The 24,269-nt window shown below is 38.8% G+C and overlaps 2 protein-coding genes across 3 annotated transcripts in view; one reads left to right on the top strand and one right to left on the bottom strand.

The window, feature by feature from the left end:
- On the top strand, positions 1–813 carry LOC128199187 (uncharacterized). Its single transcript, XM_052887590.1, has one exon. It carries the CDS (start codon positions 1–3, stop codon positions 811–813), a length of 813 nt encoding a protein of 270 aa, XP_052743550.1.
- Positions 814–7,075: 6,262 nt separating this feature from the next.
- LOC112045256 (uncharacterized) overlaps positions 7,076–24,269 on the bottom strand; it is a 221,298-nt gene continuing 204,104 nt past the window's right edge. For both annotated transcript variants that reach the window (XM_052887262.1, XM_052887263.1), the window contains 8 exons: positions 16,096–16,260; positions 14,939–15,294; positions 14,208–14,304; positions 13,059–13,280; positions 12,230–12,351; positions 11,456–11,660; positions 10,807–10,957; positions 7,076–10,362 (listed from right to left, as the gene is read on the bottom strand). In XM_052887262.1, the coding sequence (XP_052743222.1) occupies positions 8,249–10,362; positions 10,807–10,957; positions 11,456–11,660; positions 12,230–12,351; positions 13,059–13,280; positions 14,208–14,304; positions 14,939–15,294; positions 16,096–16,260 (3,432 nt within the window). In that variant the 3' untranslated portion in view covers positions 7,076–8,248. The remainder of the gene's footprint in view (positions 10,363–10,806; positions 10,958–11,455; positions 11,661–12,229; positions 12,352–13,058; positions 13,281–14,207; positions 14,305–14,938; positions 15,295–16,095; positions 16,261–24,269) is intronic.

Below are 24,269 nucleotides of genomic sequence, written 5' to 3' on the forward strand. Positions count from 1 at the left end.
ATGTCCGAACGCGAAGAACAATCGGTTCAAGCTGTGCGCGTTAAAGTGCCACCCTTTTGGCCCGACGAACCGGCGTTATGGTTCGCACAACTCGAGGGTCAATTTGCGCTCGCGAACATAACCGTCGACGCGACCAAATATAATTACGTTATCGCGAACTTGGACATAAAATATATCACTGAAATAAAGGACATCATAAAAAACCCGCCGGTCGCTGACAAGTACGAAAAAGTGAAGGCGGAGTTAATTGCTCGGTTATCTGTGAGTCAAGAGAAAAGGGTCCGTCAACTTCTGACCCACGAAGACATCGGGGATCGTAAACCGTCTCAATTTTTGAGACATTTACAAAATCTCGCAGGCCCTAACGTTCCCGACGACTTTGTCCGTTCCCTGTGGTCGAGTCGCCTACCGACTCACATTCAAGTGATCCTCGCTTCGCAGCAAAAGAGCACGTTAGAGGAACTCGCAAAGCTAGCGGACACCGTAAGTGACGTCATCGGAACACAGCAAGTGCACGAGTTGGCCGCACCTACCGCAAACAACGAGGTATGCGAACTCAAGCGAGCTGTCGACAAGTTGACGCGTCAAGTGGCTGCCCTGTCATCACCTCCGCACGCGCAGCTATCGCGTGCCCGTTCTCGCCCGAACGAACGACACGGCTGGCGCCACCGTTCCCGAAGCCCCGCCTACAACCCTGCAGCTGATACACTTTGTTGGTACCATAAAAAGTTTCGAGAAAAATCTACTAAGTGCCGCGAACCGTGTTTCTTCTCGCGTAATAGTGTTACGGGAAACGAAACGGGCAGTCAATGAATGCGACTGACAATGGCTGTCCCGTTTCACCCAGTCGCGTTATTGTTACAGATAAGAACACTAAGGCTCAATTTTTAATAGACACTGGTGCTGATTTGTGTGTTTATCCGCTAAGTAGAATAAGTTATAACAATAAGTCTTTAGTTAAGAAATGCGATTATAAACTGTTTGCCGCTAATGGTACCGAAATAAATACGTACGGTACGATTAGTTTAACGCTTAATTTAGGGTTGCGTCGGGATTTTCACTGGCGATTTGTGATAGCCGACGTAACCAAACCTATTATAGGAATCGATTTTTTGTGTTTTTATAATTTGCTTGTAGATGTAAGAAACCGCTGTTTAGTTGATAAGCATACATCTTTAATTGTAAATGCACAGCCCGTCAACCACCCCGTTTGCGAAATTAAAACGGTTACAGGTACCTCGCGTTACCACACGTTATTAAAACGGTATCCTGAGGTCACGCGACCTTCTGGCGAGCCTACGATACGAGAGGTTAAACATAAAACGGTACACTATATTCGTACTACGCCCGGTCCTCCCGTATACAGCCGACCACGCAGATTAGCGCCGGACCGCTTGCTTCGCGCTAAACGCGAGTTCGAAGTCATGGTTAGAGCCGGAATCGCTCGTAGATCTGACAGTCCGTGGGCTGCTCCGCTGCATCTCGTACCAAAAAAAGACGGTACGGACCGTCCTTGCGGAGATTATAGAGGTTTGAATGCGCGTACAATACCGGACCGTTATCCAGTGCGTCATATCGCGGACTTCTCGCATAACCTGCATGGGTGTACTGTCTTCAGCAAAATCGATTTAGTGCGTGCTTATCATTTAATTCCTGTGAACCCCGCTGATATACCTAAAACAGCGATTACAAGTGTTTTTGGCTTATTTGAGTTCCCTTTTTTATCTTTTGGCCTCCGAAACGCCGCACAAACGTTTCAAAGGTTTATGGACGAAATGTTAAGAGACCTCGACTTTGCTTTTCCGTACATAGACGACATTTTGATCGCGTCACGGAACCACGACGAACACGAACGTCACCTCGCGCTTGTATTAGAACGCTTACGTGAACACGGCGCCGTTATAAATTCTGCAAAAAGCGTATTAGGTGCTTCAGAAGTAGAATTTTTGGGTTACCAGGTTACAGCGAATGGCACGAGACCTACGCCTAATAAAGTCAGTGCTATTCAAAACTTTACGCAGCCGAAAACTCTAAAAGAACTTCGGAGATTTTTAGGTATGATTAACTTCTACAGAAGGTACCTACCTAACGCTGCAAAAACTCAAACACCATTGAATCGACTTCTTAGTGGTCAAAACGTTAAGGCAAACACACCCGTAATCTGGACAGATGAATTAAAGCACGCGTTCAATATAAGTAAACAGAGTCTTGTAGACGCTACCATGCTAGCTCACCCCGACCCGACTGCAGAGCTAATGTTAGTTTGTGATGCTTCCGACGTCGCGATAGGCAGCGTTTTGCAACAGAAAGTTGAAGGTAATATTCAACCCCTTGCTTTTTTCTCCAAAAAACTCAATACTGCCCAACGCAAGTACAGCCCTTTCGACCGCGAGCTATTAGCAATTTACGAAGCTGTGAAATACTTTCGCTTCATGATTGAAATTAAAACGTTTTCGATTTGGACCGATCACAAACCAATTGTCACCGCTTTTCGCAAGGCATCGGAAAACTGTTCTCCACGTCAATTCCGGTATTTCGATTTCGTTTCGCAATTTACGACCGACGTACGACACATATCCGGAGACGACAATATCGTAGCTGATGCACTGTCAAGAATAGAAACGATTTCTAACGACATTAATTTGCAACAACTCGCCATAGCCCAAGAGACAGACTCCGAACTTCGACATCTATTGCACAACCCTACTTCGTTGGACTTACAGAAAATTAAAATTTCTGATTCGAGCGAATGTAAAGTTTTTTGCGATATTTCAGGACCGAGACCGCGCATTTATCTCACACCTGAATTCCGTAAACAGGCTTTCGATTTAGTCCATGGTTTGAGTCATCCTGGTGCTACGCCCACCATTCGACTGATGACAGAGAGATACGTTTGGCCTAATATACGTAAAAATTGCAGAGCCTGGACTAAAGCCTGTCTCGCTTGTCAAAGATCGAAAGTTTCACGACACACTAGAGCTCCAATTCATAGTTTTACTCCTCCATCTGCACGTTTCTCTTATATTCACGTTGATATAATCGGACCACTAGTGATATCACACGGTTATCGCTATTGCTTAACCGCGGTGGACCGTTTTTCGCGTTGGCCCGAAGTGATACCGCTCGAAGATATCACCGCCGAAAGAGTAGCGCGCGCTTTCATTAGTGGATGGATCGCACGTTTTGGATGCCCGCAACGGATTACGACCGATCGTGGTCGTCAATTCGAGTCACATTTGTTTAAAGAGCTTGCTACGCTCACGGGAGCACAGCACCTTACTACCACCGCATATCATCCCGCTGCAAATGGTTTAGTCGAACGATTTCACCGACAATTGAAGGCCGCTATCATGTGCCAAAACAATGAAAATTGGTATGAAGTTTTGCCTCTTGTTTTACTCGGTATTCGTTGCGCCTGGAAGGAAGATATAGCATCAACCTCCGCTGAGCTATTGTATGGTGAAAGCTTACGTTTGCCTGGTGATCTGTTTCTACCTTCCACGTCGGAAGTCACGGATTACAACGATTTTCTATCTCGACTTCGCAAACATATACGCGCTTTAAAACCTACACCGGTCGTTCGACACGGAGTTTCGAAAACATTCGTTAGTAAGGATCTATCGTCCGCCGTTGCTGTTTTTCTAAGGCAAGATGCAGTACGTAAACCGCTCCAACATCCATACTCTGGCCCATATAAAATCGTTGAAAGGTCAGAGAAAACTTTTAAAATCGATATCGCTGGTAAAATTGTTACGGTTTCAATCGATCGTTTAAAACCGGCATACGTCATTAACGAATCTCTCGTGCCCGCAGTTCCTACATCGCCTGTCACAACGCCAACGGCAATAACTACTCGCTCAGGCAGACGCGTAAAATTTTCAGCGAAGCTTACGACCTAACGGTCTCCCGGGGGGCTGATGTGGCGATGCATTAATATTTAGGTTATATAATAATTGTAAGTTATTTATAACTCTTTAAGCTGCATTGTACAAAAACCACGCAACATTCCTTTGTGTTAGAATTACGTAACGCCGATGGAATGTCAACCCTTGTTAAGTGCTCACACTTATCCAATAACAATCCGACAGGAGTTTCGACGTATAGGCGCCAGTTCGATTCTCCAATGAGAGCCGTTATATTTCGGGATACAATAATCCTTTGTTCGTAAAGTATTATAAATACTTAATCTTGGCCCCACTAGGCCAGAGTACGTTAAACGGCTTAACCGGCTACCACGCTTACGGCTAAATCGCGGCTCTCATTTCAACGTCATAAATGCGTCGCATACGCATTCGATTCACCTTTGTTATTTAGTTTGTACATTCTATTTTTAGTTCTATTCCGTGTACAAATATTAAATATACCTTTTTATATTAATTATGGGAGTTTAATTCATACACCACACGCGCGCTCCCATAAAATCATAAAGATTTTAACTGGACTTTCAGATACTTCTTTCAGATACGGCTTACACAGCACTAACTTGACCGCCTTCAAACTGATCAGAAGGTAGCACATACGATGTTATGTTTCGCTTTTAATTTAATGGAAACTTTTTTATGATTTTAAGGTCGGTTGTTCTTTTTTATTATTATTTTTTTTAATTACCCTCATGTTAAAGCTATATTATTCAATGTATAGCTATATTAATAGAATAAAATTTTATGCATTCGTTACGTTCCCCACGCGATCCCTTCAAACAAATCGTGACTAGGTACTCGTATTTTGTAACATAAAAAAAAATCGAGTATCTTAATCTTAATAATAAACATAATCACTGCAATGAAGAACTTGAAGAAGAAAGGTTTAGCAAAAAGGCCGGTGTAGAATAAAGTTCGCGCGTTTTTTGCGCTTGGGTAAAATGCCCAGCCCTAGTTACAGTCAGAAGCCCTATCACAAACCCCCGGCCGAAGGCCGGTGTAGAATAAGGTTTTTTTGCGCTTGGGTAAAATGGCAGGGTTTTTTGCGCTTGGGTAAAATGTTCCAAAAAGGCAGAAGCTGTTTTGCGTGTTGGAAAAGTAATGGTCTTAGTTTTTTGAGATTTGTAATTTCGGGATGTAATTACGGTGGATTACTAAAAAAAGGCGTAAATATAAACTCTGCTTAATAGTGAAATCTGCTGCGATGTTTCAGAGGACAAATTAAAGAAAAATGGCCATGGTCATTGAGAAGAAAAGTTTTGTTTCATCAGGATAATTTTCGAGTTTCTGCTATGCTTTTAACAAACGTGTGAAACGTTTGTTAAAAGCATAGCAGAAATTCATCAGTATAATTTAGAATTCTTACCTTACCACCATATTCATATGATGTAGTCTCGTCTTCATCAGACTTTTATCTATTTCCGAAGCTAGAAAAAGCACTTATCGAGTTCAAAATTTTTATGAAAGTGGTCTATGCATTTTCTAAGAGTTTAAAGAAAAAAAATAGCTGGTATAGAAATGTTTCCAGGCCAACAAAATAAGTGTATTGAGCTCTAAATAAAGTTGAAAAATAAATTAACTAAAAAATTATAGCTTTGTAGTTTCCTGGTTTACTTAGGCTACAAACTTATGGAACACGAAGATTTTGACCATATTCAGACCAATTGAAAATCAGGCACAATACCATCTCTCGATTACGTAGTGCCCGGGTGCAATCATCACCATAGCGCCGCTTAGTACCTATAGAACCCGCGCGGCGAGTGGCGCTTGGGCGCCCCTGAGATTCCGGCACGCGGGTGTAAGGCACCCCATGCACTACAGGTAAAGACTCTAGCTCACGAAGCGCCCGGGTGCAATCATCACCGTAGCGCCCTCTATTACATGTATATACCCGGGTTAAAATCAACGCACTCCCTGCACCATTGGTAAAGAAAGACGCCTCTATTAGAAGTAAATTCGCGCACGTCGCGTTCATCTCTTCGCTTTAAATATAGACGATCGATTTAATTTATTTCTTTTCGATCGTCTATATTTAAAGCCTTGTCTTTACCATTTCGGCGCCCCCTACGATTTGGCGCCTGGAGCGACCGCTCCGTTCGCCGTATGGACGGTCCGGCCCTGGTTCTGACCACTGTGGTGAATTATAACCTTTGTTCGTCATTGGTTTTCTTATTTTTGTAATCCACTTCGGAGTCTACTTAAACTACATATTCTGGGGGTTATATACAGAATGATCGGGAGTATTTCCCATAACTCCAGTGTTCTTTGACGGAAATTAATTTAAAATGTGTAAGGCACATGACACTGTGTTCTAAAATGATTTTTTTCGGAGTACAAAATATTTCTTTTGTAAATAGGTCCCTTATCACATCTTCATATAACTTATTAACCAAATTTATTAATGGATAAATAGCTTACTAGTGAAGTGCGGAGTGTCAGTTGCAATATCTCGTCGATATCAACAGTCTTACTACTACGGTTACGTATTTTAAAATTCAAGGATAGATATAGACGCGTGTTACATTAATAGGCGGAATCATTTGAATTACTTTGTATGAAAACATAAAAATATTTTTTTAGTAAAAAAAAAAGTTATGCAGTTCAGCTCGTATAAGTTGACTTGTCAACACCTTGAAGTTATGGGAAACACTCCGCAACATCCTGTATTATGATACTATACATCATCATATCAGCCGATGGACGTCCACTGCAGGACATAGGCCTTTTGTAGGGATTTCCAAGCAACACGATCTTGAGCCGCCTGCATCCAGCGAATATCTGCGACTCGCTTGATGTCGTTAGTCCACCTGGTGGGAGGTCGACCAACACTGCGTTTTCTGGTGCGGCGGGGACGCCATGCCAGTACCTTGGGACACCAACGGCCATCGGCTCTTCGAACTATGTCCGGCTCTAGTTCGAAGATACGATACATATAATTAAAAAAAAAACAGATTTAGAGGCAAAAAAAAAATTCTCTACATGTAGGGTAAATACCCCCTAAAAATATTAAAAAATATTTTTCAAGACTTTGTTGAATTTTTTAACGTAGCTAAACCACGGACAGACAGACAGATATGGCTAAACTATGGCTTCCTTGTTGACAACCCTAAAAAAATCAATTAGGTTGTTCTTAAAAGAAAAATAAATAAAAGAAATTATGTATCATTACAAATCATAATATGTATTTCAATAATTGTTTTACGTACATTTAGGTACACTATCATACATTATATACAAATCTATTTCTTTTATAATATTATATTATAATTTATTTCAAAACTCGTAACACATACATGACACAATAGATTCTAACATTACGTATAATCCAATACAAAACAACTATACTATAAATAAGTATTGTTTGAATTTTAAAAAGTAGCTGCTGTTATATGTTTAAAAATACTCAACTACATAAAAGTAATAACTCTAATAGAATTCTATAATAAACCATCTGTACACAATATAATAATTAAGTTCGCAAACTATTCTTACTCATACGTCTTTGGAATTACATCACCAAAACATCTCAGGTTATGGTCACATATTTAGAAAATTTAAGGCGGGATTCACACGATAACGCTAAAATTAAATAGAAGTACTATAATAACTTTTAGAGGATATATCTAAATGATTACTGAAGATTCTACGTTAGATCATTGTTAGAATGATAATGATGAAATGATACTCTCTCTACTCGTTTGTTATACGGAAGTAGCTATTTACACGTAAACCGTACAAATTATTTTTATTCATAGAATTCTCAATAATAGGGTACTTGACTCATATCAAATTTCATATAAACAAAATTCGTATAGTAAATGAAATAAGGCCCGAAATACATCGTTATAAATTAACAAAAGTTAAGGAATTCATAGAAAACTTAAATCAAATTTTTTTTTATTTTTCCAAATGTCAAAAACGCTGTAGTCAATTTTGTAACGTCACTATGTTACTTGATGACACTAAAGGAATAAACGTCAAATTAATTAATAATTTAGTCAAACACTAAACCGTTTGGTTAAGGTTTAGTTTTTACATGGCGTCACGAAACAGATAAAATATAGACCATCATGGCCGATAGCGTTTTGGCTCGTATTGTCAAAATTTTGAATTAAATTTTTTATGTAGTTATTCATGTCTCAAAAAAATGTGATATTTTTTTTGAATCTATTACAACGATAATGAACAATTTAAGACCCTTTTCAAAAAGTATCAACTAGCCTATTATGTATAATTCATACGATTTTCGTAGGACTAGCATCTTCCTTGTTATACAGTACTACTATTGCACCTTAAAGTATGTTAAAATTAATATTGTATTCCTTCGTTTACACGTATGATTCCGATTCAGTGTCCGATTCTGAACAATCTAACGCCACGACAGTTTGTCCGTTTTTGTCTGTACCATTGGGTGGGTCTCTATATAATGGCGGTACAGACTTGGATCGCGATGCTTTCTCGTCTTTATTCACATGAACTGGTTGAAATTTCTTCAGCACTCTCTGGTAGACCATTTTCCTTGGCGGTACGGGTGGAGGCATGTGAGGCGGCTTTTTGCTGTTGTTATTCTTTTCAGAAGAATAATCAGGTTGCACTGACGTCGGCGTTGCTTTGTAAATGTCTGATGGGTACGCGTTCTTCTCTTCGTGGAAAATGTCCCTTCTTCTGTTGTAAACGGATGTGTAAAGCGGTTCGATGTACTGAGTCGTGTAACAGTTCTCGAAGGAATTCTCGCTCGCCGTCGATTCAGTTGAGCGACTGTTGAAGGAGTTTTGCGGTTGGTAAAGAGTGTCATTGCTGCTGGAATCGCTTTGTAGAATAATATTGGCTAACGATTTCGACTGGTTCAGTTTGTTGTTATTGTAAATACGACCTCTACAATTTTTCGCGTCATCCGAATTCCCGTGAATATCATCGATGTATGCGTAGGCTTGTGAGTTTGTCGCCTGTTTCTCTTTGTCTCGGTTATTCACCATCGAGAGTGTAATACAATTTTTCGTGCACATATGAGCGGGATCGAAGCGTCTTTTACGGCAACAGTTAACAACGTTAATTTCGTAGCTGCCATTGCGAGCTTTGTCCGTAGCGTTGCTTTGTCCATCGTCACTTACTTCTAAGCTTTTCGTCCTCGCTGCTTGACGAGTCCAGTCATTTCGTGTAAAAATGGTGGCTGCCGGTGTGGTTTTTCCATCTGATTTGTTTTGCGAAGACTCCCCTTGAGTTTTAATCATATGGCCGTAAATCTTCTCATTCTGACAATTATTTACTTGGTTGTTGTAATTTGCACTTTTTTTCTCCCATCCAGTGTAAACGCGAGAATAGTTTTTATTTGATAAAATGTCCGCGTGCGACTGATATTGGTTTTGACGCTGAATATTTTCTGTGAACATGGCAAGATCGTGAATGTTGCTGTATACGATATTCTCTTGACTTGATACGATATCGCGTTTACTGTCGATCGCTTCTTGTTTGGATTCTAATAAATTGTCGGAACTTTTTGCTCTACTGAAATTTTTGATTGGAACAGCTTTATCTGTTTCCTGACTTTCTGAGTACATACTATACACTTTTGAGGTTCTAGCTGCTTTCGAGACGTTGCTCCTGGGTGGTTTCTGAGGTTCTAAACCTGTTATATACTTCGCTGGACTCTGCCCATAGATATCCGCTGTCGATCGTTGGACTGCGGCTTTCGAAACGTAATTTCTCTCATCTATACCATTTGCAATACCAATATTAATAGTATTATGTACATATCTTTCTCCCATGTATGGCATCGTGTACAATTCCTCATTAACAGTACTATACATTTCAGCTTTATTGGAGTAAATATTTTGTTGACGTTGTGCAATTTGAGGAAGACCATTGACATTATGGTTATCAGTGTTGTATCGTGATAGTAACTTTTGCTCTTGTTGCAGGTTGCATGTTGGGGCGGAAAGGCTATGTAAGATATTTCTAGGAGCTGGGCTGTTCCCTCCGTTGCTGTTTGAATCGTCTTCGGAGAGTGTTAACCCTGAATCTCTGCTAAGGGATAGTTTTTCTTTTCTTGGCGTCGATAATTCCATCGAATCGAGCGATATTCCAACTGAATGGAGGCTATCGCTTTCTTCTGCGCCAGAATCTAGAAGTGCGTTAGTGGATTCAGGACTACCATTACCCAGAAGACCAGCGATTTGCGGCCCAAAAAGAGCTTCAGCTTTAACTATTAGTAGTTCGACAACCATTGGCACTGCTTTGGGAGCTTTGTCACAGGGAACGCTAGGCCATAGCAGACTGGGCCCAACACAGACGCCCAAATTCATAGGGCACATGAGATTGATGTTCGACTTCTTAGCGATAGCTTGCAAGAGGCAAACGAAGTATGTTAACATGTTGTAGTGAGATTTTGGTAGTTTTAACAATAGGGAGCGTACGGCGGCAACTTTCTCCGCTTGAGGTAAACCTAAAACAAAAATAAAGTTAAGATTAAAACTTGTTACCAAGATTTAAAGAAATTAAATTTATACAAATATTATATAGAGGTCAAGTTTATAAGGTTGTGGATAATCTACTTCACCGGATTTTGGAAATTCTTTCATCAATAGAAAACCACATATTTGTTAAAGGTATCCTCGTATTCCCACTGGACCAGGAACTATTCGGGTGAAACTACAGGGCTACTGCCAGTGAAAGCAGTTGAGTCACAAAGCTGAAGTGGCAACAGGCAGGCCATAGTCCAAAGAGCCGATGGACTTTGTGGTCTGGAATGGTGACCCCGCACCGGAAAGCGTCGGATGCTGGCGGCTTGAGACCGTTGTGTTTGGAAGTCCATGCAAGAGTCTATGCCCATGTCTAGCAGTGCACGTCCATCGCCTGGTAATGATAATGATGATGAGTTGATTCTTACCTAAAATCTGTAGCCAGGAGGGGTATAATTCAGATGAGAGCAAGGGCTGTGGTAATGCTCGGAAGAACTCTTTGACGAGTGCCGCCAGCAGTAGAACAGGCGCGCGGTCCAGTTCTGCGCAGCCTTCTGCCCACGGGCCCAGCGTGTCCAACTGTTGACAAATACAAGATAAATTTTATTTCTTATAAATTTATGCTGATTATGATGCTCATACCATAGGTAAGTATAGGAGTTATGAAAGTTAAGAGGTTATTGGTAACAAAGGTAGAGTGCCTTGCACAAAAAGCATTTTTTTATATTCTATCGAGATAGTACGACAAATCAGGTCCTCAATCATCTAACAATTACATTACTGGCTATTCTTCACTATGAAAGATTTTATAAACTTTAACTTAGCCCTTAATAGCACGAGATTTTTTTAACGAAAGTTAAAACTTCGTGTTTTAAAAACGCGATGAGGGCTTCGCTTCATGCGGTCAGTATCTTTAAAACTAGGTACGCAACGGATTTTAATGCGGTTTTGTAAGATTAGATAGTTATATTAGTTGAAGATTTAAACATATTATATAGTTGATCATTGTTTATCAGGCGCAGGCATCCACTAATAGTAATATTTTAGATATTAAGTAACAAGGAGGTGGAATTTTACCTTATCTCTAAGGAGTCGCAGAGCTTTAGCGTTGGCACTTCTACGGAACACTCCGTGTGTAAGTGGAGCGGTGGCCCGCAGGCGACGGAGGGCTTGTAAGAGGGCAGGTGGCGGAGTGCCGTTGCATAATCTTGTTAGCGCGACGCCGAAAAGCCTCCCGCCTCGCCGGAGCAGACGCAGACCGCGCCCTGGGGTTGTGCTGTTACTGTGAAAACATAGATTATGTAAAAACTTGCTTCTTCTGTTAATGCCATCTATTATTGGAGGTTAACAACCACTAAGGTCAATTTAAGTTTGCTCACTACTGCCCGAAACTTAGGCCAATGGCTTAATAAGTACCTTAGAGTACCAGGCCAATGCTCATACTGTTCTAAGCCCAACTAACATTGGCCTATGTTTCGTCTATATTAGTTAACCCTAAAACTGTCCTTGCAGGTCATATTATTTAGAGTTTCGTATTACATGGCCCAAATATTTGAGCTTCCTCCTTCAAATACGCTGCAAAACCTCTGTTGTCTTATCCATTCTTTGCAGTACAGTCGCATTGCTAATGCGATCCCTCTATGATATTTTGAAAACAGCCTAAAAACCTACATCTTAAACGCCTCAAACTTACCACACATTTCTTGCGTTAGTGTTAATACGTATTATTTTAAACGAGCTTGTAGTAAACAAAACTCAATCGATTGGCTATTTACTACAAGCTTATCCTAAATCCGAATATTGTCATTTTCATGATGAGGATTGTAATCGTCTTGTTACATTATTAATTACCTTTTCAATCCTTGATTCTTCTTTCTCAACTCAAAGACTAATCCACAGGGGTTGTTTTTAGCATTCACGTGTTCTAAGTCGAAGCCATCCTCGTTCGACAGTGTTTGTCTTATACGCGACATCTGAAAACAAATAATATTGAATATTAAAAAAAAATATTTTATCCGTCACAGACTTTATTTTGTATCTAACAACCAAAATTCTAATATTACAAAAGGCTTGTAAATATTTCTTCTTTCAAGGACCTCCAAAAAAAAAAAATACTTTCATAAAAAATTGCTCCCCATTTTTAAAGTTGATATTTTTTAAGTTCAATCTAAAAACAGTCCGCGATGGAATATATCTTTAATGTATAACTTATTATTATCAACCCATAATCAGCGCACTGCTGAGCTCGAGTCTCTCTCAGAGAGGGGTAAGGCCAATAGTCCACTAACGCTGGCTCGATGCGGATCGGCAGACTTTACACACGTAGACAATTAAGAAAATTCTCTATTCTTCCAAGGTTTCCTCACGATGTTTTTCCTTCACCATTTGAGACACGTGATATTTAATTTCTTAAAATGCACTCAACTGAAAAGTTGGAGGCGCATGGACCGGATTCCAACCCACACCCTCCGGAATCGGAGGCAGAGGTCATCATATCCACTGGGCATTAAATCCATTTTATCTGAATCGCACTGGTACGAAGTTCATCAGGTCAGATGGTATATGTATAAAATACAGATACATTCCAAGAATACACACACACGTCAAGTCAAAAACCTCTCATAAATTGCTGTCACTTCATCAATAACCCAAAATATGGGTAAAACACACGATCAATCACCTGAACAGCGTGGGGTCGCTCGATGCCTTGCAGCGGGAGGGGGGCCGCCTCTCGTCCTGCGCGCACGCAGAGCGTGAAGTCCCCCGCGGCCCCCCACCGCCCCTCCTCCCCCTCGTGGTCGCCTTCGTGCTCCTCCCCCACCCCCCCGGTCTGTAGGACGTGCAACGCTTGGCGGACTACGCATCGGGCACTCATTTCGGGGCTTATCGATACTGTCTTACACTGAAATTAAAAAAAAAATATAAATGAAACAAACTATTATATGTATAAACGCGATGGGTGCTTTTAGATAACCTTACATTGGAAATTATATAAATCATTTATCAGTCCATTTTGCCGACCTACATTAGCATTAGAATACATCGAACTGTAGAAAACTTTTTTCAAAAAAATATCACAAAAACAAAATGATGTAAACATGACCTCAACCTAATAATAGTTTTACACCAATAAAGAGTGTAATGAATTTTTCTTGACCTTATAATTGACCTTATAAATGTATGTAACTTTAAAGTTACGGTTTAAAATTATGAATCTTGAAAACGTTAATTTACAGTAACAATCATAATTGAATTAGAGGTTCCGCAATCCAGGATCCCGCATTGAGGGAACCCTAAGTTTGTTAGGATTTCTAAGATAACTATGTTTAATAGTGACTTATTGAAAATAGATAACATTGTTAAAATAGAAAAAATATAAATACACGTAAAACTCAAAAGTCAAAAGTCAAAATTCATTTATTTCAATTAGGCTTAGTTTACAAGCACTTTTAAAAGGTCGATGTTGTCATAATTTAACTTTATGGTGGTAATAATAGTCGAAAACTTAAAACTAAAGTTACGAGGGTTCCAAACGCGCCTTGGTCCGAGAAGAGCCCACAACAAACTCAGCCAAGGTTACTTTTTTTGTTTACCACTATTTTTTTATATATAAGACTATAACTTGATTTCTATAACATCATAAAACTCAAGCTACACTTTCGCAAATACGTTCACATTTTACGTGTTTCGCCTACCAATTGTTTATCTCAGGATACGTGAATATCCGTGAAAGTGAGAGCAATGCCAATTTTAGATTCCCAACATATCTACGGATGCGATTGCAATACTACGTGAGTTGGAATGAGTTGAACTTTTACTTTGTACTTACGAATTCTATCGAGCTTGTCAGATCCTTGTAGAAAATCTGAATGTTCGTCGACTTTGGTTCCGTTGCCAGTTGCGCGTTTAGTGCATTTTGGATTTTTCTGTAACAAAACAAAAGATTTGATTATTTTGGAGAAAACACATAAACAAACATATAATAAAGTTGAAGAGGTTGTTTGTATAACTGCGCTAATCTATCGATCAAATTAGAATCTAAAATAAATCTTTTTGTACATGAAAAGCAGAAATATGTGGAATCATTATTATCATCATTATCAACCGATGGACGGCCACTATTGGATATCGGCCTCTCGACATTACGGTCTCAAACCGCCAGCCTCCAGCGACTCCCAGGAATTAGCTTAATATCCTCGATCCTCGGTCCTAGTGGGAGGTGGAACAACATTGCGAAATGAGGAATAGTATAAGCTATTATTTTTTTGGAAATTACTGCCCCTGTAGCCAAGTGATATGTCGATTCTCTTTCTACGATCGCTATCTCTTCGAAAACTAGAAAAATGTATGGGAATGACAGGTCACATGATCAAGATCTGTCATTCCCATATACTTTTTAGTTTTCGAAGCGTTAGCGATCGTAGAAAGAGAATCGACGTGCCACTTGGCTACAGGGGTTGAAACGTGTTATTGGTTTACATTTTATCTCGTAGTAAACTTGGCTATGAATATTTCTACGGCCGGTGATACCGCGAAGCTATATGTATAAAGAATACGTACCGATACCAGGTATCCCTGGCAGCTTGAGTGGGGTAAGTAGCGAGGAAGTTCATGACGCCGGTGACAGCTGGCCAGCCGACAAGGAACCCGGTATCATCTCCCTCCGGCAAGGAAAGCCACAACTCTGCCAGACGTACGCTCTCTTTCAATTTAAAGCAATTGGTGCCTCTAGACTTGCCGACCAATAGCAAGTCACTGAAGAGGAAGAAATGGCGGTCCAGTGGAGGGGACGTTGACCCCAGAGGGCACAGCTGGACTGGCGCTTCCATGATGAAGGTGCGCGGTGACAGGGAACTGTTGCCGCTGACTGTACCCCCGATATCCAAACTAGGCCGCTTTCGAAGACTCTTCGATTTCTGAAATCAGAGAAAAAACTAATTAAAAAAAATGTTAGTGTACCTTCTTGATTTCATAAAGGTTATCATAATTATATGCTCTTAACATTACGTAAGTACGGTAGTATACTGTAGATTATGAATCGTTCTAATAAAAGTTGATTATGAATCGTTCTAATAAAATTTGACGTAGATTATAATCTGCCATCTGGAGTAGTATTAGGCCATGTTTTATTCGGAAAAACTAAACAGTTACCACGGGATATATTATATCCCTTAAACTTAGAAATGCCGCATACCGGCTATAAAAATGAAGTTTCGTGGAGATTTTGGTGAAATTCGTGTCAAAGATAGATAATTGAGTACTTTTCATTTTGGAAAAGTACAGAACTTTAATTATTAGTGTAAGGTTATTCACGAGAATGAATGCAGAATCATCAGTTCCACGATCTTTTTAATTTAGATTTGTGAGAACCTACAGTAGCATCGATAAATAAGCGTAAGAGTATCAATAGATCAACGGCAAAAGTGCCGGACTCATCACCGAAAGATAGTTCGATCACCGCTCGCTGACCTATCGTCGTACCAACTTCTAACACAATCTTTTCCGACTAGTTGGTGGGGAACAGGAATATCAGTCAAATTTAAAAGATATGGCAAATATTCTTTTTTAAAAAAAACCTAAGGGAGAGGTCATACGGCGCCGGAGCGGTGCCGCAGCGGGGCCGCATACCGCGTGTGTACAGCGATGCGGCAAAAAGTTTCCGGCGCGGCGCCGCACCGCACCGTGTGGTATCTCCCTGAAGGCATCGAAGTGCTTACCTGCGCATGGTGCGAGGCGAGTGCCGAAGGCGCGTCGGCGTCGTGCAGCGCGAGGTAGTCGTGCGGGAAAAGGTCCTGCACGCGCTCCAGGTCCGACAGACGCGCCGCGCGCCGCCGCCCGCAACCGCCGCCCACCAGCCGCTCGTACTGCGCTAGGCGCTCGATCTGCAACAACCAATAAATAGCAATTAGATCACGGTATGACGTCACAACGCGAGGTTAGTGACCCTTTTTGCTAGAACAGCAGACAACAGAGAGCAGAAGAGGCAAGAGAGGTAAAGCAAATGTAGCATAAACATATACTTTCTTGCACTCGTTAAGCCTCGTGGTCCATCGAGGAACGCTTTTATATCATTAGTTACAAGTATTTCTTGCATTACTTAGTTTATCTAAAGCCCTCAGAATTTACAGAGGTTTATAGGCTGTGCTGAATTTGTAAAAAATGCCTTTGCAATATGTTGTTTATGGCATAGACTTTAATCATAACTACGTCATAATCCCAGCAGCCTATTTCAACGGTACACTTCCGATTCAGGCTTATTTCCTGAAAGGGGATTTCGAACTTAGAGAAAACCTAAATATAAGTATATCAGCTTCTCTTATCATGGTTGTAAAGCAAGGCATTTCATACTATCCTCGGTGCATCGGAAATAACTAAAGCTAACTTATATTTGATAATAAATAATCTTTAATTATTATTATCCGCTTTAAATGCCTCTTTCTAACGCAAAGTGGTAGTACCTTAGGAGAATAAAACTGATAAAGGCTTACGATCGAAAAATAAATTATACCGGCTATTCGAACTAACAGATATATTGATAAGGGATATAAGAAATTTAATTTCCGTTTAGGCTTTATGGTTCATTAGGGAGTGGTATTGTGAGGTGGCGATAGTAATCTATATTCTAATGGCGTCCTGAGGGAGGCTCCCGAGTGCACGATGCTACGCTCGCCGGAGCGTGTCCGCTACAAAACTACTGTATTAAAGGCATGGCCACACTGATACGTTAGTATTACGAAGTTACGAAGTAGCGTAGTGTTACAAGTTCCTCGATTGCAGGTGGTATTAACATTCATTAATTATGTGTGTGTATTTGATGACTTGAGCTCAGTTGTTTGTTAGGCAGCGTGGACACCGTCACGCTGCCAGCCTTGTTAGTGATTTTGTGCAATAATGTTTTGTGTTGTAATTATTTATAATGTTTTGTATTGATCATAAATCGTTTATTCTGGGAATGGAGAGCATGTTAAGCAGGGAAGGTAAGTGTTTATGCATTCTAAAGGGATTCCTTAAGCCTACTCCCAAAGTCACAAGTCCTGGGACCTGCTCGATGTGTTTCCTCTAACACAAAATAATGGTACAATCACTGTCGCTGCTATCCGTGACGTCATAGCGATGTATGGGCAAATTTTGAGGGAGCCGAACTACGTTATTGGTTTTACCACTAATCAATAATCATAGTATGCTGCAACTTAATTTAAATCTTTCTGATTGGTTTCACGCAAGACGCAGGCTTCAAAGCAACAAACACATTGGTATGACCTTGCCTTTATAACTCAGGACCGTGAGACGACTCATTGTATGCAACTATAATTTTAAATTATCCAGTTGGAAGGGCGTTTATTTATTTAAATAGAAACACATTGAAGAAGTTTACTCTCATCTTGTATAGAATCAAGTGATTTTTATTGCGTTTGTAGGTAAACATAAGAGTACTGTTTTTTAGTCTCTATACAAGTTAATTCTCCGTTAGCGTATAATTTCAGTTAATTAAAGTCACGCCCACAATTTCTTTTACACATGCAACATACTTGAGTATGTGAGAAATATCCATGTAAGTGATCACTCATACCATGTACTATTCACACATAATGTACGGACGCAAATAAAAAATTGCTAGGTTGCCTAAATGCTACCACCACGTAAACCACACCACGTTTCTTAAGGTACTTAAGAAAACTAAGCCAAACTTAAGCTTTAAAACTAAGCCTTAGTCATAATATTACAATAATAAATCAGTTGCCTATCTTTATTCCGACTTCTACCAAATAACTTAGCAGATATCGCCTTATTTTGTGTACCTAATATCTTTTTTTCGACTAACTTTACTCATCTATTATACTGAAATCGAATGCCAGAACAACAAATCAAACGTTTTATACTTTACAAAAGCAAACAAAATACAGATTTATCGGCAGATAAGTTCACCAAAACGTCGCCCATTCAGTCGCGAATTCACCGATGTCGACCTATGAGTAATAAAAGACATCAACGAGTCAACGGGTTTACCGACGTCAGAACACCGTTCTAAGAACGGACGAGAATTCCGCTTATCATCGTCGTAATAGCGCTTTTGATTTGTTGTTATTATGATAATTTTGAAGTAAACGTAGACAATTAGGTTTGCATTAGTGACTACAGAGATTTGCTGGTCAATAAAGTATACCTACTAGCAAATTGTCTTTACTAATGAAAGGTCAATTATATCCAGAAGTAAGCTTATAGTTTTATGATTGGTATTTTATTACTGAAATAGTAAATATATATATAGTAGAAATATCGTTTTACAGTGGCATAGGCAATAGCAGTGATAGTGATTTACTGTACCGACAAGAGGTTACTTGTAAACTTCATATATTTTGTATTCATATATTTTGATCCGATATGATGTTTACTTGACAATAAATATTTCCTTTGGGCAACAAAATAACAAAAAACAAGGAAAATTTTCTTCTGTGACTGTGGAAAGAAAGAAAGAATGAAAATCATCTTATCTAGTTGGTAATTTATCGCATCCTTATCCTTCTTAACATTTAAATTGAACCGTCTTCAAAGACGTATTTCAGTTAATTCGATCTCAACACAAAATTACTAATTCGATTTTCAAACAAAAAAGAATTTCCAAAATTGGTTTTCGTTGTTTTAGATAACAAACATAAAAGACATACACGTATAATTAAGATCCTGCTCCTTTTTTTATCAGCAAATAACAAAAAGCTTGTTTATCGTCATTAAGTTCTGGAAAATAACGTCTGATCTCATTTAATAAACCTTTAGAAACAAACAGTTTAATAAGTCCTGCTAGGATCTACGCAATTTAGTGCCTGCTAAGATAAAACGCCACATGACGAGCAAGTTATTACCATTAACTATTACCGTTTATCGTTAGCCATGATTACACCTATTTAATACCTTATACTAATTGATATTAAGTTAAAATTCGTAGTCACGTTGATTAGAGGCACTTTAACTTGTCGCTTACATTGCAAGCACGAAGTTTCTCGTCTTATGCGAACAGACAAGCCCGTTACATGATCTAATTTGGTGCGATTATCAACACACACGATAACTATGTTGGTTTTTTTGATAACTATTTTACTACGATCATTATTTATCGATGTGGGCCGAATGTGTTGATTTTAGTTCATATTTAGGGCCAACCGCCTTTTTCGGTACACATAAGTAATTTGGTTTTAAACATCAATCGATTCCGGCATCGATTTAGGCTAACATGAAATCCTTTTTAACCGACTTCCAAAGAGGAGGATTTTCTGTGTTTTATAGAAGTTAAATTGTTTCAATATGATGATGTTTCGTGACTTTATGTGACAAGTTTCGGTTGATTTCATTGTTTTTTTTTATTCTTTACAAGTCAGTCCTTGACTACAATCTCACCTGATGGTAAGTGATGATGCAGTCTAAGATGGAAGCAGGTTAACTTGTGAGGAGGATGAAAATCCACACTCCTTTTCAGTTTCTACACGACATGTTAAGAATGTCTTTTAAATATGACTTATATTATCTAACTCCTTCAATTAATCGGACTGTGTTAGGAGTGAGTACGACAATAGGACAGCGGGGCGGGGATCGAACAACCATCTTTCAGTGATGAGTCCGTCCCATTTACCTCTGAGCTATTGAGGTTCAAGTAAATTTATATTATGAACAATAATGTTTTGTTTCACATAAGAAACAACAGTAGCACTGCAACCATTTTTATCATTAAAATTCTTGTTACTGTTAGAAAATGTAGCAAGATTCCACAGTCGTAACGTAATGCTTTTGTTTCATAAAACGTTAAAAGCTGAAGAGATAAGTCTATTGTTTTAAGGGTTCTAAAGATAGGACTTAAGTTGGCAAACAAAAGGACATTTCTAGATAAGAAATACACACCACTTTGTTCTATTTCTTTTTTTAGTATCGACTTGTTTGTCTGATAATCGACATCTGAATCTTTGGAAGTGCCTACCAAATATTCGGGGCATGATTTCGGGGCACAAATAACCACGTAAACTTTATCTGTGGACGCAACATGAAACTGCACTTTCTAAGTCAAATGTTTACTTCAGAGTAAGTGGACACGGTAACGTTGAGTTTTTAGATAACGAGCCAGCTGTCCCGAAATACAGATAAAGCGTGCGCGTGCTCTGCCAGTGCTTTATGGCCGTCTGCTTTTTACAAATTAGTTTTATCTGTGCCCGTCACGTGTCTCGTTATACCGGACACACCTAAGCCTACTTAGTGCGAGTAAGTTATAAAACACTTGAGAAAAAAGTCTATTTAAACGACTATCGAAGTAGGGTTGTGTTTTATAATATGTATGTATTTATTATTATAATTTGTATGTATTATTATAATATTGTTAATGACTTTGTGGATGAATGGCAGCGTTGATTACTAAAAAGCAACTTCGATTTTTGCAGCAATTGTAATAATTTAATTACATTTTTTGGTAAGTAAAGGCAGACTTTATCTTGGTGAAAAAATTTGACAATGGATTACGACGCGTGCACCGAAGTGACAAGACAGAATCGCGCAGGCACAGATTAATACTTCACAACTTCACAGACCCATAATACATGTAATGTCAGTTAGACGGAGAATTTTGAATGACACCAACACAGAGCGCGAGCGCGAACAAATATGTATCTTTAATATGTATGTATTTCTCGTTGTTTGGTGTTTGTGCAAGTACAACCTCATTACATAAGATTCGTTTTATATTTTCCTGATTTATGCAGATTTTTTTGTTATTATTTTGTTGTGACTGTACGTGCGCGTGCTTTATGGCCGTCTGCTTTTTACAAATTACCTTTATCTGTGCCCGTCACGTGTCTCGTTATACCGGACACACCTAAGCCTACTTAGTGCGAGTAAGTTATAAAACACTTGAGAAAAAAGTCTATTTAAACGACTTTCGAAGTAGGGTTTTTTTAATTATAATATGTAATGAATTTCTCGTTATGTGGTGTGCTGTACATCGACTTCATTCATGTTATATTTACTTATGATGTGTGTTATATTTTCCTGAATTTTTCATCTGTTTAAGCGGTTTTTTTTGGTATTTGTTGTGACTGAACGTTAAATTTAGATTTAAATAATTATTATGCGTTTAGGAAGTATCAACGATAGTTTATTTTTATCCTTTTTATATAAAAATATGTATTATTTTAAGTTTTTTAATTTAGTTTATTATTTACCTTACCTTACCTTATTGTAAACTTACGTGTTACAATAAGGTCACATGAAGTCACACATACGTAGTGCGTGTTCGAGAATACGTAACAATATTGTCAATTGGACGAATATTTTAAATAATAGAAAATGCAGTTTTATAATAAAAATACATTGAAATGTGATTTTATTACTCAATTAGCACATTATGTAGACGTTGTTTGCATTCGTTAATTTTCATTCAACATTTAATTTATTTTAAACGACCTGTAGATATCGGATGTCAACCTCATTATTTTTATTTTAATATTCATTAGACTCGTGTCGTATACGGAAAAACACATGCAGTATTAGTAATAATAACAAAATGTTGTAAATGCCTTCTTCGTAAAAGGAATTTGGAGAATTTAACTGGATTAGTTTCTACTATTTAGTTTCTTGGAACCAACAAGTACTGAGTGACGAGATACTGTTGATCGGAAACTGCGAAGGTTTGCCGGTCGAGTAGGTAATATAATAATTTACTAAGACTAACTCTGTACCTTTCACTTTCTTACACGTAACATGCATAATTACACGCCCTTAGCATAGCTAAACCTGGCAGACTGTAAAAAAAAATTGAGTTTTGAATAAGTAATAGTTTTGACTGTTGTTTGAACTATGAATCATCAAGTCATTTTCGAGATTCGATTAGTTCAGATTAGTGTTATTTATTAATATTTTTTAAACGTATTTTTTATAACTATGTATTTTTCTGTTGTGTTTTTGTGTTGTGTTGTTGTGTTGTCTGTATGTATACAAATCAGCTACGAGTAAGAGAGACGTAAGCAAACCGCTTACAGTCTACAAATAATGGCTGAAGGTACTCGTCCGGTAACCGGACTTTATGCTAGATGAACGGTCTAGGAGGAATTAATTGTCGGACTACTAAAAATATCCAGTAACCGTGTGAATAAAATAAATTTATTCGTACGGTTCGGTTTCCGTACAGTCACGATAAATAATAATTAAAACAAATTGTTAACTAATCTAGTTTGACTACACACTTTTGAACCAAAACAATATCTATTGATCAGTATTTCAGAAAGTTTAACTTTATGACAGACTGTTATTAGAACCGAAGTAAATAGAGTTAGGTAGGTATTATTTTCATGTGTAAGATACGTAGAAATTTTTCCGCTCGGTCTCCCAGTGTAATAGTAGATTTTTTTGGTATTGTTGACATAATTATTGCCGAAAGAAGTTGAAAGTCTACACGTGCTGGCCCCTCACGTAACTATGTGTTCAAGCGAAATCACTGTTTACACTTTTATGTAACGCTGCTTTGTCATAGCCAATGCGAATCAATAATGAGATTTTAAGTACCCAATTCATCATAAATGCTCCTCACTGTGAATCGTTTTAAGGTTAATAACTCAAAAACGAGAACGAGCTCAGAATACTGTAGTTTATTTTACGAGGTACTTTAAATTGCTCTGGTTTTAACTCTTCGATTTGTGATATTATTGTTTGGAAAGGACATTCGAAAGGAGTGTTGCCATTTGTGGGATTTGTTAGATTCACTCTGTTTAAAGGACGTAGGAACAGCCAAAAACAAACCCAAAGGAAGTGTCTGATGATAATATTATTCGTTAGCAACCCTTATTCGGCTCACAGCTGAGTTCGAGTTTCCTCTCAGAATGTGAAGGGTTAGGCCAATAGTCCAAAACGCTGACCCAATGCGGATTGGCAGATTTTACATAATACTATTACATAGCCATGGTTTGCTGGAGTAACATCATCATTATCAACCCATATTCGGCTCACTGCTGAGCTCGAGTCTCCTCTCAGAATGAGAGGGGTTATAATCTGGCAAGTTCGTTGATGACACTCCTATGATATGCGGGTGACGGGGGGAAAGACTGCGCGGGTATGAAATCGTGCATGCGAGGAAGTGAGGTGCATCAGTCGTGGATTTTTCATTCATTGCTACACGCCCCCGGCCCGCGCGGAACATCGGAACATCGTCCACCACGCTGGCACAACGTGGATTGGCAGACTTCACATAATATTATTACATATAGCCATGGTTTGCTCAAATAACATACAATAGTAGAAAATTTGGTATTAAATATAGATTACGGTTTGACTAAACTACGTTCAGGAGAAATGGAGAGCAAAATGAAAATTTGAATTTACTAAATTCTTTTTGAACCAGTTTCTGTTCTCAATTCTGTTAATTTAAGTCATGGATAACCCCACGGCTTACAGATAAGCTTTTCAAAAAGCCCATAAATGGTCGTGCACTCGCCTTAATTATAGTAAAATTATTACTGCCTGCGAATTCCTTAAAGTAAATTTACTGTTTGATGGTTATTATTAACGGTAAGTAATTCAGAGTTGTGACTTTGTAAGTGGTACAGGTTCGCAGAAAGTGGTAATTAGGGCGTGATTCATCTGGAATGTAAGATTGCTAGCGACTGTATGAACAACCAGCTTACAATGGAATTTAGCAATTTAGATAACTCTGGTATGAGATTGGGAAACAAAGTAGAAAATACTAGTCGACGCGTCGCGGTTTCAACCGTGTAGTTACCGTTTCCGAAAGAATACGGGGACAAAATATAGCATACGACAGTCACAGATAACGTAGTTTTGTATTGGTAAAAGAATTTTCAAAATAGGTTCAGTAGATCCAGAGATTACCCCCTACAACACCACAAACTTTACCTTTTTTTAA

The sequence above is a fragment of the Bicyclus anynana genome, chromosome 19 (assembly GCF_947172395.1).
Source record: "Bicyclus anynana chromosome 19, ilBicAnyn1.1, whole genome shotgun sequence".
Classification (NCBI taxonomy): Eukaryota; Metazoa; Arthropoda; class Insecta; order Lepidoptera; family Nymphalidae; genus Bicyclus; species Bicyclus anynana.

Bases quoted from the DNA above. Each gene is read 5' to 3' on its own strand.
- LOC128199187 (XM_052887590.1), top strand. From the start codon at position 1: ATGTCCGAACGCGAAGAACAATCGGTTCAAGCTGTGCGCGTTAAAGTG.